At 44.5% G+C, this 16,950-nt stretch overlaps 1 protein-coding gene across 1 annotated transcript in view; it reads left to right on the forward strand.

The window, feature by feature from the left end:
- Positions 1 to 5,339: 5,339 nt before the first annotated feature.
- Positions 5,340 to 16,950, forward strand: part of Enpp3 (ectonucleotide pyrophosphatase/phosphodiesterase 3) — a 79,861-nt gene continuing 68,250 nt past the window's right edge. Inside the window, exons 1-4 of the mRNA XM_006986696.4 lie at positions 5,340 to 5,508; positions 9,732 to 9,807; positions 13,931 to 14,053; positions 15,756 to 15,881. Coding sequence (XP_006986758.1) covers positions 5,431 to 5,508; positions 9,732 to 9,807; positions 13,931 to 14,053; positions 15,756 to 15,881 — 403 coding nt within the window. The 5' untranslated portion in view covers positions 5,340 to 5,430. The remainder of the gene's footprint in view (positions 5,509 to 9,731; positions 9,808 to 13,930; positions 14,054 to 15,755; positions 15,882 to 16,950) is intronic.

Below are 16,950 nucleotides of genomic sequence, written 5' to 3' on the forward strand. Positions count from 1 at the left end.
CAGACATCTTGAATACAAAATATAAGTAAACCAAGCTGTAACTGAGCTGGACCCTTCCTTTCTGTTAGATGGCTTTCACAGTGTCAGATGGTATCATGTAACCTGCCCGGGAGGAAAAGGCATAAACTATCTGACCCAGCTCTGGAACGCCTAACTACAATAACAAATGTCCAGGCAAATGTGCCCATTGGTGCTCCCCATTAGATTTTATGACCCACCCTATGAGAGGGAATCCTTGCCCAGACTGTAAACCCAGTCAAGACCTCATGACTAAAGAGGTCTTAAGCTCTCGGGTGAAGTAAACTCGTGCTGCTTAGCTGAGTTGGCATAGCATCAAATTTTGTTATTAATATCTACATTAACACATGCAAGGAAAAGGGTGTTCTCAGCCATAACCGGAGAAGTTTCTGATTGCAGTGAATGGAGGTAGGTGAAGGTAGAGACTCATGGCTGCCCACTTATACCATTTATACCACCTCTTTAAGGCTCGGGGAATATTACAGAAGAGAAGGCAGACAGTATAAGCCAGGAGACAGAGAGAAGAGTTGTGAAGCGCCATCTTCTAAGCATCACATGGCCATGGCAATCATGAACTCGTAGTAGGTGTGCTCATTGACACTCGGTCTACACAAGTCAGGCCCAGCTAATGCATTCTGGGACAGAGGGAGGCATAGTATCTAGCTGTATACTTACTGGTGAGTCCACCAGTCTCTAGTAGGTAGTTCCAAACTCATGGTCATGTAGGGCCCTGGTCTCTTCCCACATTGAGTAAAGCCGTTGCCTGCTTGCCGACCTTGACCAGATGTCCTCCCTATGATAATTCCCTGCCGATATCCACCCTTCTGAATGCTTAAGGGAAGTTTGTGTATCCTGCATATTGGGTGTTAACAGCTTAGATGCAAGAATGTTCGGTAGCAAACTTCTGTCCTCCGGAGATCCTCCATTGTGCTGTAAGCCTGTATTTAAGGTTTCCTCCTTCTTTCAATAAACGGCATTCGGCATTCTGCTGAGGCGAATGACCTGCTGTCTCTTGTCTCTTATTTTCTAATCCACAGCCCCTCGCTTGGACATGGTCAACGGGTATCGGTATCGCGGGCGTTACCGCAACATGGACACAGACAGACCCTGTTAAACTCTGGGATATAAAATAAGATAAAATGTCATGAATATGAAAAAAAAAAAACCAGATTTGTGGGGAAGAAGGGAGACTGATGGAGTGAAATGGAGGTAAGAGAAGCTGTATCAAGGGGAGTATAACCGGAATGCATTATAAGCACATATAAAATTGTCAAGGAACAGAATTTGTTAATTAAAAAGTATGCAAACGCCAGGCGGTGGTGGCGCACACCTTTAATCCCAGCACTGGGGAGGCAGAGGCAGGTGGATCTCTGTGAGTTCGAGGTCAGCCTGGGCTACCAAGTGAGTTCCAGGAAAGGCGCAAAGCTACACAGAGAAACCCTGTTTCAAAAAACAAAAAACAAAAAACAAACAAAAAAAAAGTATGCAAACCCTGGATTTGATGATCTCAACAGAATCTTCTGAAAAGCATTTCTTTTGTTTTAACAGTTAATGATCCTGCTTCTAAAGACCAGGCTTGAGTAGAAGACATATAATAAGCTAAGGAAATGATGGGAAAAAATTAGATGAACAAATTACACAAACCTGGCTTTGTGCTACAGACATTTTGCTTGAGAGAGTGGCTTTAATAACAGAAGAAGGGGTTTGATATGATTCTTGGAACTATTCTTAATGTTTCTGGGTATTTGTATAGCAAAGCATATTCTTTTCATGTAGATTTTCTACTGTGTCATAGTTGGACAAGTTTACCCAGAGCAGTGTTTCCCATAGGGTGTACTCCAGCTTGGAGGGTTTTAAATAATCTTTATACCAGAGAAGGAGTTCTCATGGTCTCTTTGACAAGGCAAGCAGTGGTTATAGCACTAGCTTTTCACTCTGAGAATCACTGGCTTAGTGTCATCAAAACCTGGAGAGTTTGCTATGACTTGACCCCGCTGTTAGTAATTTAGTGATTCCATCAACCTGAACCTTCATCTCAGCACCGAGTAAACATATTATAATGCTTCAGTCTATATGCATTGGAAAACAGAGCTGTCTTACTCAATGCCTAATTTTCTTATAAAAGAAAAGCATTTAACTGAGCCTGGCTTACAGTTTCAGAGGTTTAGTTTGTTATCAGTATGGCAGGAAGCATGGCCACAGGCTGGCAGACATGGTGATGGAGAAGGAGCTGTGAGTTCTACATCTGTATCCACAGGCAGCAGGAAGAGAGAGACACTGAGCCTGGGTTGAGCTTTTGAAACCTCAAAGCCCATCCCCAGTGATATACTTCCTCCAACAAGGCCATACCTACCCAACAAAGCCAGACCTCTCAAGGAATGCCAGTCCCTGATGACCAAGTATTCTAATATATGAGCCTATGTAGGCTAGTCTTATTCAAACCACTACAAGAACCTGTTGTGTGATCAACTAAACTAGGCTTGGATAAAGGAATTAGAAGACTTAGGTTCCAGGTCTAGTTCTGGTGTTTAGTAAATATGTAGTACTGGGAGAGTTAGTCATATAATTTAGGCAACCAGAGCTATAATTTACTCACTTAAGAGGCAAGAATAAAATCATTATAAGGGACACTTGGGTCATTTTTAGGTACTTAAACTGAACCCAGGATTTTATATGTACTAGGCAAGTGCTCCACCATTGACCAAACATCCCTAAAGATGTCTTTAGCTTGACATGAGATAACATGTATGAAAACATTTCTTAAGATGTGAGAAAGCGCCGGGCGGTGGTGGCGCACGCCTTTAATCCCAGCACTCGGGAGGCAGAGGCAGGCGGATCTCTGTGAGTTCGAGGCCAGCCTGGGCTACAAAGCGAGTTCCAAGAAAGGCACAAAGCTACACAGAGAAACCCTGTCTCGAAAAACAAAAAACAAAAACAAAAAAAAAAAATGAAGAACAAGATGTGAGAAAGCAGCCATCACAGAGTCATCAGACCCTTCCTGCCATGAAGAACTGTATCCCTTCAAACAGGGCTGAGCAGCCTCCAGTTGCCAGGAATGAGCACTCCTTTATCAATCAGGTCAGCTTACAGAGTGCAGGAACTATCTTCTACCTGGGACCAGGGAGCTCCTTTTGTCTGGAAACCAAAGGAAGCCAGGAATTAGACTACAAAGATGCCGTTAGAGGGCCCAATGAGGGGGAAAGAGACAGGGAAGGGAAGAAGACATCAAAGACTCAAGTTTGGTAGCCAGTAGTTACTGGACCCAGCCTTAGAGTCATAAAGCAAATTTGTGACTCATTCTCATCCACATTCACAGTGTCCCGGTGGATAGCAAAATCTTGGTCCAGTCCAGCTTCCTCCTGCTTTGAAAATTGCTAAATATCATATCCTGCAGTAAGCAGCGAAAACACACTGTCTTAGTCACTGTTCTGCTGCTGTGAACAGACAGCATGATGACAAGGAAATTCTCATAAAAGAAAACATTTAATTGTGGGTTGCTTACCGTTTCGGAGGCTAGTCCATTATCATCGCGGCAGTTAGCCTGGCAGCAGGTAGGCAGACAGTACTGGAGAAGTAACTGAGAGTTCCACATCCTGATCCATGGGGAGAGAGAGAGAGAGAGAGAGAGAGAGAGAGAGAGAGAGAGAGAGAGAGAGAGAGAGAGAGAGAAGATGAGCCTGGCATGGACTTTTGAAATCTCAAAGCCCAACCTCTGGGACACATTTCCTCCAACAAGGCCACACTTCCTAATCCTTCTAATCCTTTCAAATAGCACCACTCCCTGGTGACTATGCATGAGCATAGTTCAAATACATGAGCCTGTAGGGACCATTCTTACCCAAACCACCACCTACACACACTATTTTGTTGTCTGCTTTAAAATAATTCTTAAATTGTGGACCTTATAAAATGTAAGACACAATCTTCACAGAATTAAAACACTTGATGGTAGTTTCAGGATTTCTACTATAGTCAAACACGTTTCTATTTTATTTCAATTGATTCATTTTCTTAATTATGTATATGTGTGTGGGGGTGTTATGTATTCACGAGTGCAGGTGCCCTTGGAGGTCAGAGGTTGTGAATTCCCCAGAAGCTGGAGTTATAGGCAGTTGTGAGCTGTCTGATGTAGGGATTTCATGCTGGAAATCCAACATGAGTCCTCTGCAAGAGCCATATACACTCTTAATTGTTAAGCTCTCTCTTTAGCCCCTGTATTTTTAAAATAGCTTATTTTTAAATTTTAATTAATTAATTAATTAACTAATTAATTAGATTTTTTCGAGACAGGGTTTCTCCGTGTAGTTTTGGTGTCTGTCCTGGATCTCATTCTGTAGACCAAGCTGGCCTCGAACTCCCAGAGTTCCGCCTGCCTCTGCCTCCTGAGTGCTGGGATCAAAGGTGTCCGCCGCTGCCGCCGCCGCCGCCGCCGCCGCCGCCGCCGCCACCACCCGGCTAAAATAGCTATTTTTATTTGCGTGTATGTGTGTGTGGCAGTGCTCTTGGAGCACTGTTTATGTATATCTGTGTGCGTCCATGTATGTCAGTGCTCTTGGAGGCCGGAGGAGGGCGCATCAGATCCCCTGGAGCTGGAGTTGCTGGTAGTTGTGAGCAGCCTGACATGGGCGCTGGGATCTAAACTCGCTGCAAAAGCAGAGTGTGCTCGTAACCGCCAAGCCATCTCTCGAGCTCCCCAAACTCTTTATTAAATGTACGCATTTTCAACCGCAACACGATATACATTCATACATTTGTATAAATGTACAAACTCCCTGTCCCAAGGCTTCTTGTTTGAAGTTACTTTTAAGGCGAATAAATGATCAGTTTCTCGTGCCTGCAACATCAGCACTTGGGAGTCTGAGAGAGGAGGACTTGGGAAACTTGAGGCCACCCAGGCTACTGTATAAGATCCTGCCTCAAAAGAAATATAAAATCAAAACCCAGAAAACCATTGAGCTGGGGGGTGGAGCTGAGTCTTGAGTTCAATTCCCAGGACTTTGTAAATTGAGCATGGCGGCACGTGCTGTCTTAATCCTAGTACTCAGGAGGTAGAGATGACATGGGATCCTGTCATAAAAAAAAACAAACAAAACAAAACCAAAGGGTAAGGTTTTTAAAAATTGATTAACATATTGTTCTTGCTATCTCCATGTCCTGACTACTGTAGACGATAATGTCTAAGGCTGTAAAGAACAGCTGTCCACAATGTCCGGAGAAACGAACTTTACTCTGTAGGCAATACTCTCAGACCAGGCTTTCCCCCTCTTGGATTACCCAATCGCTACAGAGCTCCGCTCGGTATTTAAAAGGCAGTCACAGCTGTGGCACTCAGGACAGTTTCTTTTTCCCTGGCTAGAGGAAAGAAAGCATTGTTGTTTTCTGGCTAAACAGGTTTGCAGGGCTGCAGGAACAATGGACTCCCAGCTCACGTTAGCTACGGAGGAGCCCGTTAAGAAAGGCAGTCTCAGGAAATACAAAATCCTTTGTGTGGTGAGTACAGCGGTTAATTTTAGTCTTACAAGCCTGGTGGCAGATGTGAGTTGCATGCCTTTCCACTCCTGTTTGTTTGGGCTGCTATTTAAGTCAAAACGTTAAGTAACTGTCCACAGCTTTATCTTTTCTGACTGTAATGAAAGTTAGCATTATTAATTGCATTCCACCGCAACTTTGAATTACAACGGGTTAGTATTCCGCTAGAAGACAGAAAACTATGAGAACACTTTGCACTGATTTTTTCCACATGTTTATAGTTGGAGCTCAAGCCGTTTTTTGAATGGCATGAATACGGTAAGAGCAAGGATTTAGTGAATGAAATCATTACCGTATACTTTTTGAGGAACTGTTGATTTTATCAATATTTTATTCTATTTAACTTCCATGTGAGAGAGTTTCTTTTGCCTCCTTCCTCATGTTCATCTTTTTATATGGTTTTTCTACTATCTACCCTGTCCCAAAATATAACATTAAAAAGCTCTTTGGTTTCATTAGTCTGTTTTTGTTCTTTCTCATCAAGCTTTGGGAGATGTGGGAGACTCTGTCCAGCACCCCAGTTTCTCATGGCTCATCCAAATGTCTGCTCTGGCTTTCTTTCCTTAGCAGCTGATCTGCCTCTCCCTCCCATGCACCCCCACTTCCAATTTGAATGGCCCCGGCCCTAACAACAATATGTGGATGTTTTGAAGTTTGGTGGGTTTTTTTGTTTGTTTGTTTTGTTTTGTTTTTTTAATGTTCTGTCCCCTCGCCTCCTTGACAATATGGAAAGGCTCACGTTTAAAACTTGTCTTTCGGCTGATTTACCTTTATCTTCACTGACTGTTACTGAGAAGCATTCCCCACATTTTATCAGACAATCTTTTCTTTAGGCAGTCTCCGTAATCTCTTGTGATATTGTGTCATACCTGCCCCCAGCCTAGGACTTCCCCCTAAGCCACTATCTCTGACTGCTTGCTGGGTCTTCCTGCCTCAGCTTCAGATAGCTCCTACCTGACTACACACCCAGCATCATGTCTGTCTTGCTGTGGCTTCCTCTGACTCCTCAGGGCTGGCCTATGTCCCCACTCCTTTCTCTAGCTTTAGTGAAACAATGCACGGGCTTTCAGCGCAGCGACTACAATAAACCAAATCCTCATTAAGTTCTCAGTGTTTAATCTTTCTAGGAATTACAGAGAAGTTCGTGCAGCTTTTATGCTGTTTTCTTTATCCCTTCTTGTCAACTCGAGGAATCAAAATCCCTTGGGAACAAAACTTGGGTGCTTTGTGTATTTTTCTGTTCCTTTTCTTCCTGAGACACCCGTGAGCACGAACACAAGCATAGGTTTTTAATCTCGCAGGAGACTTCCACTTCTTTTTCTTTTTGAGACAGGGACCGGGGGCTTGCTGATTAGGAGAGTCTGGCTGACCATTAAGCCACAGGGATGCTCCTGTGTCTTCTTCCCAGCAGAGCGCACCACCAGGCCACACTCTTTTGATTTGGGTTCTGGATTTTGAATTCAGGTCTTTGTGTTTATAAGGTACACACTGGAGTGACTAAGCTCTCTCTCTAACCTGGGGATTTCTTTTTGAATCTTTATGGCATATTTGTTCTTCCCTGTATATTAGGAAGTTCACTATTTTAAAATTATACCTTAAAAGTGACTCTCTCCCTCTCAAGATTTCAGTGGATATGGTGGTATATGCCTATACTCATAAAACTTAGAAGGCAGAAGCAGTAGAATCAGGTGTTCGAGGTCATCTTCAGCTACAAATGGAATTTGAGGCTGGCTTGATCTCCATGAGACCCCATCTCAAAAACAAAACAACAAAACTAAACTAAAAAATTAGCACATTTAAAGGTTTCTACACATTTCTCTTATACTTGATCCAGCAAAGCTGAAGGCAAATGTTGAGTTCTCAGTAAGTTTCGGAGTCCAGAATCTTTTTTCCTACTTTGTGCTCAGCATAAGACAGCTCAAGATGCATGTGTACTTCAATATCAAAAAGATGTCAATAGATTACACATTGAAAGTGATTGTGAATCTTTGGCTGCCAAGGAACTTACAGAATGTGTGAGAGAGAGGAAGAGAGAGAGAGAGGGAGGGAGGAAGGAAGGAAAGAAGGGAGGAGGGAAACCACAAATACAAAATCATGAAAAATGTGAATTTTAACATTACAAAATTTTAAAGCATAGAAAGGGGAGACAGACACTGGTTTTTAGCAAGCTTAAATGGAGAAAACACAAAGAAAAGACGTAGGGCAAAACATATTCATCTGTAAATCTGTAATGCACTAGGTTTCCCATAAGGAGTTGACCTTAGTTGGCTTATGTTTTCTAATAATTCTGCAAAGGATACCTGTGGTTCCTGGGCACTGTGACTAGGGGTTAACTCCTAATGTCCCCCCCCCCTTTTTGGTGGGGGGGGGTTGAGACAAGGTTTCCAGGTATAGCCTTGGCTGTCCTGGAACTCATTCTGTAGACCAGACTGGGCTTGAAATCAGAGATCTGCCCGCCTCTGCCTCCCGAGTGCTGGAGTCAAAGGTGTGTGCCACCACCGCCCACTAACGATGTTCTTAAGTAGCTATTTACACTCACTGCTTCTCATTGAACAAAAAAGTTAATGTGTTAAATTTTCAGTTGGTTTTCAAAATTCAAACTCTTCAATGTCAATAGTTTGTGCAGTTCCTTATTATGTAAACAATTTTACATTTGTTCTTTTGCAAGGTTTATTGCTTGCTTTTAAATTAGAATCAATATTATTTTCTTCTTCTTCTTCTTCTTCTTCTTCTTCTTCTTCTTCTTCTTCTTCTTCTTCTTCTTCTTCTTCTTCTCCTTCTTCTTCGTTTGGTTTTTCGAGACAGGGTTTCTGCGCCTTTCCTGGATCTCGCTTTGTAGACCAGGCTGACCTCGAACTCACAGAGATCCGCCTGGCTCTGCCTCCCGAGTGCTGGGATTGAAGGCGTGTGCCACCACCGCCTGGCTGATTATTTTATTTTCAAAAGTCATTTGAACTTGTGTCTGTTACCACTATTTTAAATTTTTTAAAAAAATTACAGTTATTGATGGGGACAAGCACATGCCATAGCACACATGCGGAAGTCTAAAGACAGCATACTTGGTAGGGGGGGGGGTTATTTTCTCCTTCTATTCTGTGGGATCCAGGGATCCGACTCAGGTCATCATGCTTGGTAGCAATCTCCTTTACCCACTGAGCCATCTCACTGGACCCTGTTACCATTCTTTGTGGCCACGTACAGCATGTCCAGCCCTACTAGCAAGTACTCTTACCACTTGAATTCATGGTTTAGGTAAAAGAATCTAATCAGGTTACCATTGGATCTGGTGGAAGTAGGGAGTGTCCTGTGCTGCATGGCTTTGTCACAGTAGTTATCACAATGACCTAAACAGTCTGTGGTCCAGAAGCTTCCAAATCCTATCAGCTGTGTGGATGGACTGCAGACCAAAAAAGACCCTTCCAGTTAATCACCAGTATGCTGTGTGCTGACCCGTGTTAATTATTTCCCTCGTCCTCCGGGACACAACAAAAGATGTGGCTAATTAGCAATGAGGCGCTTAAGGATTTCACAGTTCTACTGGATGCCGGGAATCATTTCCTCCAGATATTCTCCAAGCCTAGTGAGATAAACAGCGGGGTGGGGTGGGTATGGGGGCGAGGGGGTGGGGGTGGGTAAATCGCTCCTGTGGTTTGAATTTCTGCTTTCACTCCACCTGAAGTCAAACACGTATTTGAATTACGAAAGGGTTTGAATTTGGACATCTGTGGTAATTGGTGTACAAAACATGTTCTCATGGGATTAGGATGTATCTTAGTTACTAGAGTCCTTGTCTAGCATGCATGGAGTCCTGGGATTGATCTCCAGCCCTACATAAAGCAGGCACCAGCAGAGGCACAAACCTGTAATCCCACCAGTAGGGGGCAGGGCGATCAGTTTACGGTTGTCCTGGGCTACCCAGTGAGCCTAGGCTACAGAAGAACTTCTTTCAAAAGTGGATACAAATAAAAATAAGTAATTTTTCCCCCAAATCTCTTTTTATCATGTTCCCGTCATTGTTGCATATGGTATCTTTTGTAATCAGATAGATTTTGTAAGCCGCATGCACTTCGTGTTGACCTGTGAAGGAAAGGTACTTGGCTGTCATTTTGTCTATATTAAACAAACAAACAAACAAACAAACAAAAAAAAAACCCAGAGATGACCTCTTCTTCTTTTTGTAATAGGTTCTTCTTGCTTTGCTGGTGATTGTGTCGCTCGGATTAGGCCTGGGACTTGGGCTCAGGAAACCTGAACAGCAAGGTATGTCCCCTAGCATTTTTGAAAGAAAAAAAAAAAAATCAAAAGCCAACAAACAAGATAAACAGTCTCTTCATCCTTCTGGCTTTAATTCATTCAGACTTCTCTTTTGCCAGATCTGTTTGCCGCTCTCCGCCCCCACTCCCGTCCATACCTCCCTCATAATCGACATTATTCATTGTTCCTCTGGACTTAACTCTTTCACCCTCGCCTACAAAATGGAAAACAAAGTAACCAATTGGAGACATCCTATTGTCGCTATAAATATCTGATGATTATGCCCAGTCTCTTGACCTCTACTGTGGCCAACCCCTTGACCTCCACTGTGGCCAGCCCCTTGACCTCCTCTGTGTCTGCTTCTTGACCTCCACTGTGGCCAGCCCCTTGACCTCCTCTGTGTCTGCTTCTTGACCTCCACTGTGGCCAACCCCTTGACCTCCACTGTGGCCAACCCCTTGACCTCCACTGTGGCCAGCCCCTTGACCTCCACTGTGGCCAGCCCCTTGACCACCACTGTGGCCAGCCCCTTGACCTCCACTGTGGCCAGCCCCTTGACCTCCACTGTGGCCAACCCCTTGACCTCCACTATGGCCAGCCCCTTGACCTCCACTGTGGCCAACCCCTTGACCTCTACTGTGGCCAGCCCCTTGACCTCCACTATGGCCAGCCCCTTGACCTCCACTGTGGCCAATCCCTTGACCTCTACTGTGGCCAGCCCCTTGACCTCCTCTGTGTCTGCTTCTTGACCTCCACTGTGGCCAGCCCCTTGACCTCCACTGTGGTCAGCCCCTTGACCTCCACTATGGCCAGCCCCTTGACCTCCGCTTTCTTCAGCCTCTTGACTTCCACTGTATCAGCCTCTTGACCTTCCAAAGTCTTTGTTACACTGTCTGCCTCTTCTGTGCCTTGACAGCATGTTAGTATTGTCACGTCTTTCACACCCCACGATGTGGTTAATCAATACTAAATTCTTCAAAAGTAGAACATAATAAACGCTTCATTTTTTTTCTTATAAGAAGCAAAGAAAAATAGGAGATACATCCCGTTAACTCTAAAATCATATTTACTTTGTTTTTATCCTACTGGTGCGAATAGCAAATATACCATTTATAAGGGATGATATCAGCATTTTCTATAATTTTTTTAAAAATTAATTTTATTTAGTATCATGCATATGTGCATGATATGAGTGTGTGTGTGTGTGTGTGTGTGTGTGTGTGTGTGTGTGTGTGCACAGCACATGTGTGGAGAGCAGAAGACAAGAATCTGGGGAGTTTGTTCTCTCACTCATTCTAGGGTTCTCGGGAATGATCATCGGGCTCGTGTGAGAAACTTCTTAACTTCCTGAGCCATCCTACTGGCCAGTCTCCTATATTTTTTAATAGATTGTGTTGGTGTTTTTACTAAGGTGAAATACAAGTCTGTCTTTAACTCATCTGATGCCCCTTTCAATGTGACTAATATACTCCATCCAGCTCCACTGAGAAAAATCTTAGCCTCTCTTCATTAGGGATGCCCGTGGGGGAAGCTAACTGACAATTCTCCAGCTATTCTGTCATTTAAGAATTTACACGCAGTTCTTCCATGCAACACAGGAACACAGCAGAGATTAAAAACAACAACAAAACACCGTGCATGTTAGCTGGAAAATTCCTGCCATCTTGTGGTCACTGGACTGCTGTGTCTCAGAGAGGTGCAGCTGTTCCTGGCTGGAGTCAATGTCAGCAAGCCATTTCACTGGTATCATTCTGGTGCTGATGCATACACATGGGCATCATTTCTTGGCTATTTTATCCTCCAAATTGCACAAGTTGACTGCAAGAGGCATGTACTAATCTCTGAACAAAATCCCCTATTGTCTCAGATCTGTCCCCTGTTCCTTACTTCCTTATACCTACTGGCTGGCTTCCCAGAATGGGTCTCCTTCCTCCTCCCCCATTCATCTCAGGTCCTCAACCCTCCTACCAGCATCTCAGTCTTTCTTCCTCTCCCACTCGAGGCCCCTTCCACCTCGTTCATTCTTTTCCGTATTCCTTGGCATTGAGCACAGTCCGCCCAGTTATCACTTATTCACTCTTGTGCCCAATCCCTTCAACCCAAATGAGGAACAATTTTAACCATTCTCTGCTCCATGTAACGCTTCCTCATTTGCAATGTCAATTGTACCTTGTGTGGATTTTAAAACCGTGTGTGTATTCTTACAAATTTATTGTCATGTGTGCACATATCTTTTAATTATTCACTAAAAATTGAACGTTGTCTTTTGTCCCATACTTTTCTAATTAAGATATAGTGGTGAAGAGAACAAATAAAGGTCCTTTCAAGAGTGTCCATTTCTAGGCTGAAGATGTCGCCCTGTTGATACAGTTGGTCTAGTACTTGCCTAGCATGCACAAAGCCCAGGATTTGGTACTCAGGACTACATAAACCGGATGTGGTCTCAGCACTGAGAGGGAAGTAGGCAGGAAGATCAGAAGTTGAAGGCCATCTTCAGCCATGTAGCGTAGGGGTGGAGGGGTGGGCTTTCCAGGGAATGATGAGTGAAACCAAAACCAAGAAAATGAAACGTTAAGTCAGGCTAGTGTGTGGGAATGGATGTGAGTGTGAAGGAACTTTTGAGTTAGGAGCTCATGGAAATGAAGAAGCAGGGATACTCTCCAAGGAAGAATGTGGGGGTCCTCTTTCTTCTTGGCCTGTCAGCCATCAGTCTGTGAGAGGAAAGAGGCAGACAGGGTGACAGAAAGCTTTATCCATGGCTCATGAACAAAAATGGAGGGCTGCCTCTGGAGACAGACTTCGGTGAATCAGCTCAATTTTATTCTAGAGTATAAGGAACATATAGGATTGGGGAGCCTGGGGACAAATCCTAATTTACATTGAGTGGCATGCTCCCATCCCAAGGCTTAGGATGTGGCAGTAGGGTCCTATAGCAGAGCTCCTAGCACAAGCCTTCTCTGCAGGGATTTGTGCCAAGAGTTAAGCTAAAGATGAATCAGGCAGCTGGTTTAGAGACAGCTTTTAGATAAAGTCAGTCCTCCAGGGCCAGGAATATTTTTCAGATAAGGGCAGGTAGAGAGCAGGAAGCCTTGCTGGGGAGGGAGGGAGTTTCCATATTAGCAGAGTTTAGATAAAGCTGCCAGGCAGACTGTGACTTCTAACCAGCCAGCCATGTATTCCAGCAGAACCTTCTAGGTAGCTAGAAACAGCAAAGGCAAACACCTAATCCAGGAGAATGCCTGGCATGCTCCCCTGGAGGGATGACTGGGAGGTCATGAGCTAGGCTTAGTGGGACCAGAGGGAGGCAGTCTCACGCTGGGTTCAGCCAGGTAGAGGAGGGAATCCATAGGGGCTGGTATATCAAAGCTTGGGCTGGGATTTTCATTCTGAGTACAATGGGAATTGAGTTTATGTTGTTTGATACGTTGCCCTGCATGCCAGGAGTCATTTTTAACTTATTCCTCTTTTTTATTCTACACATAAAGCGTCTTCAAGTGCACTTTACTTTTTCTAGGTTGTGTCTGTGTCTTCTTTGTGTATACTGCTGTTGCCTTCCTTGAGACACTCCTCTTTTTGTTCGTTAGTTTGGGTTAAAATCCCCTACTGGATTTGAGAGTTTCCTTCTTCTCGCTCCCTGCCTGCCCCTTTTTTTCTGGAATGAGCATCTAAAATGCAAATCTGAGTTGCTCTTTTTTTCCCCCTTACTCTTTAGTGACTTCTCAGCACAGTTGAGCCTCAGGCTTCTTCTTAGCCTGGCCTGAGCAGCTTCCCTCTCCCTATACCAGTCCGTCTTGAGTCTTGAACTCTACCTGTTAGCCATTCCAAACTGCACACTGACCTTCTCGGCTTTGCTAATTTGGTAATTTGCAAAAGCCCCGCCCCTGACCTGAGATTCAGTGGCGTCATCCTGTGCCCCGCCCCTTGCTAGCTTTTGTCCTACCTCTGTGCTCTCATACATGGCTTGTATATACCCATTTCTCTTCTTCAGCACAGCGTCGTCATCCTGAGCTCTAGCATCATCAATCTAGTCTCAGTCTGTGCTAAGGACATCTATGTGTGCTCACCCGCCTAAGGGATGAAACCCTGGCTAACTGCTCAATGCTGCTGTCCTTTGCCTTTTATTTGACAGGCAGCTGCAGGAAAAAATGCTTTGACTCATCACACAGAGGACTGGAGGGCTGCCGGTGTGACTCAGGATGCACGGGCCGAGGGGACTGCTGCTGGGACTTCGAGGACACCTGCGTGAAGTCAAGTACGGGTCTTGACAACCTGCTGATTAGCGAATTAGTTGGGCTGCCATCATTCTGGCATTACAACCTTCCACCATGTGTTTGCTTCCAGGGTTACTGTAACAAAGCACCATAGTCTAGGTAGCTTAAAAAACTGAAGTCCTGCCGGGCGGTGGTGGCGCACGCCTTTAGTCCCAGCACTTGGGAGGCAGGGGCAGGCGGATCTCTGTGAGTTCGAGGCCAGCCTGGTCTCCAAAGTGAGTTCCAGGACAGGCGCAAAGCTACACAGAGAAACCTGTCTCGCAAAACAAAAAACAACAAACAAACAAACAAGAAAAACAAAACAAAACAAAACAAAACCAACGAAAAACAAAACCCTGAAGTCCTTTCTCTGGAGTCTGGAGGTGAGAAATCCGAGATCTAGATGTTGGTGGCCTTGTCTGTGAGGGAGAAGAGTTGGGTTCCTCTTTTCTAGGGTCTGGTTGGTCATTGGCAAGCGTTGACGTTCTTTGACAGCTTCAACTTCTGCTGTCACTGTCACATGATCTGCATCTCTTCACATAGCCTTCCTCTGTGTGTCCTCGTTTCCAGCTTGCCCCGATTTTATAAGTAAACCAAATCAGGGCAGGGTGGTCCATGCCTGTATTCTCAGTACTCAGGAGGCCAAGCAAGAGGGGCTTCTGGGAAGACGAGGTCAGATGGGGCTCTAGAGCGAAGGGTTATCAAAAGAAAATAGAAAGCAGAAAGAGGGAGAAGAGCAGAGAAAAGGGAGAGAAAAAGGCCAGCCGTTGCGTTGAGGATTACCATACTGACTTTGAGGATTGCCACACTGACTTCACTTTACCTGATTCTTTGCAAGTGACTGGCACGCATTTCCAAGTAAGATAATATTCACATATAATGGGGATCAGGCCTTCATGATCTCCTCTTGAGATGGCACAATTCGACCCACGGCATCTTTTCTGGGTGTCTGCACCAGGTTAATTATTGTCATTGCCCCTCCTCGGTGCAAAACACAGAAGCTTGCAGTTAGACCGCAGTTAGGGTGGAACCGTACAGAAAGTGAGATGCTGCACAATGCCCTGGGTTTCCACGGAACTGTAGGATGCTCCTTATTACTCCTGTCATCACTTTCTTTCTCTATTGACTGTCCTCAGACAAGGCTGGGCAAGGCTGCTCTTGGGTACACTCATATTGCATCAGTGCTCATGATGCTTCACCATTTGCAATTCCTACAGATGAGTAGAAATAGGACCAGGGTCTAGATAGAACATCTACAGACTCAGAGCCCAAGTTCAGCCAATGAAGCAGCCTCACTTCTGTCTGCTACCCAAGCAAGGAAAGTGGAGTCATGGCATCTTTTTTTTGTATGATGTATTTTCATCTATTAAAGCAGGTAAATCATAAAACCAAAAAAAAAAAAAAAAAAAAAGCCGGGCGGTGGTGGCGCACGCCTTTAATCCCAGCACTCGGGAGGCAGAGCCAGGCGGATCTCTGTGAGTTCGAGGCCAGCCTGGGCTACCAAGTGAGTCCCAGGAAAGGCGCAAAGCTACACAGAGAAACCCTGTCTCAAAAAACCAAAAAAAAAAAAAAAAAAAAAAAAAAAAAGCAGGTAAATCAGGAGTTTGACTGCTGTATTGTAATGACAATGGGAAGAACACATGGCATTTGTAGTCTTTGTTTTGTGCACGTAAGCGCTCAGAACTGACTTGCATGCTTTTCTAGCTCAAATATGGACATGTAATTCATTCCGTTGTGGGGAGAGCAGACTGGAGACGAGCCTCTGTTCCTGTGCAGATGACTGTTTGCAGAAGAAGGACTGCTGTGCCGACTACAAGACTGTTTGCCAGGGTAAGCAGAGGGTATTGGTGCATTTGCCTCTGTGGGTTCACCGGAACTCAGTTTCTCAGGGCTATCCTGAGCTACAAAGATTGTTAAGGAGAGAGAGACAGAGAGAATTTAGCTATTACTCTGCGTACAGGAAAAGATGGAATGTGTTTATTTTGAGATGAAAGGAGGTTTAGAAAGGAAGTTTCTTTCATAGACAGATAAAAGAGCTTATAGCCTTACTATCATGTAATAGCAAGGTGTTTCCAGTCCAGTGACCATGCCATGTTTACTCGTGGTTTGAGACACTGGATGGCAGATTCCATAATTAAAGTGTGCTGAGACGGCTACATAACAGAGCTATCAACCAAATGTTGAATGATCCGTGTCCTGAGTCATCTTGTTGTGCCCAGATTGTAACCCCCAGAGAGACCACCAAGGACGAGCATATCAGAATGCAAAAGCAAGGTTTATCTGTTACAAGTCATGACAGGGAACTCAACTCAAGCCATCTCAAGTGAGGCAGGGAAGAGTTACTCTTTCTTGGGGAAGTTAGTTTTTATAGGCAAAACCCATAAAATTTCTTAGAGGGGAGGGGGTTAGTACGGGTCCATCCTTGATTGGTCCAGTTTTTCCCGGGCCTGGACTTTATCTTATTCTAGCTTATCTGTTTGCCCTGTCAGGAGTTTTACAACTCCTCTCTGGGGTCTGGTCATGTTATCTCCGGAGAGGGGCATCTCGTGGTTAATTGGTTACCATCAGACATCCTGACTCTGTTCTTTTGTTCCTGGGGCTGGCGCAATCATTTCTGGGGACTTGAAACTGGCCTGGGTCTATCTATATTGAGATATCTTTGTCTAAGGCCCCCTTTTTGAGACAATAGAGTGAGGGTCTTGTTGTGCCTAGATCACGTCTCCAAAGCCACCACTGGAGACTTTAGGTACAGAATGCAAAAGTAAAGTGTTTTCTAAGTTTACAAGCCTCCAGGGAGGCTCTTCTAAATCTCTCACTCACAGCAGGGTGGTTGGAAGGAGTGCTCCCCTTTCTTTGTGAGGCTAGTTCTTAAAGGCACAGACCATATAATTTATTTTAA

The sequence above is a fragment of the Peromyscus maniculatus genome, chromosome 16 (assembly GCF_049852395.1).
Source record: "Peromyscus maniculatus bairdii isolate BWxNUB_F1_BW_parent chromosome 16, HU_Pman_BW_mat_3.1, whole genome shotgun sequence".
In the NCBI taxonomy this organism is placed as follows: domain Eukaryota; kingdom Metazoa; phylum Chordata; class Mammalia; order Rodentia; family Cricetidae; genus Peromyscus; species Peromyscus maniculatus.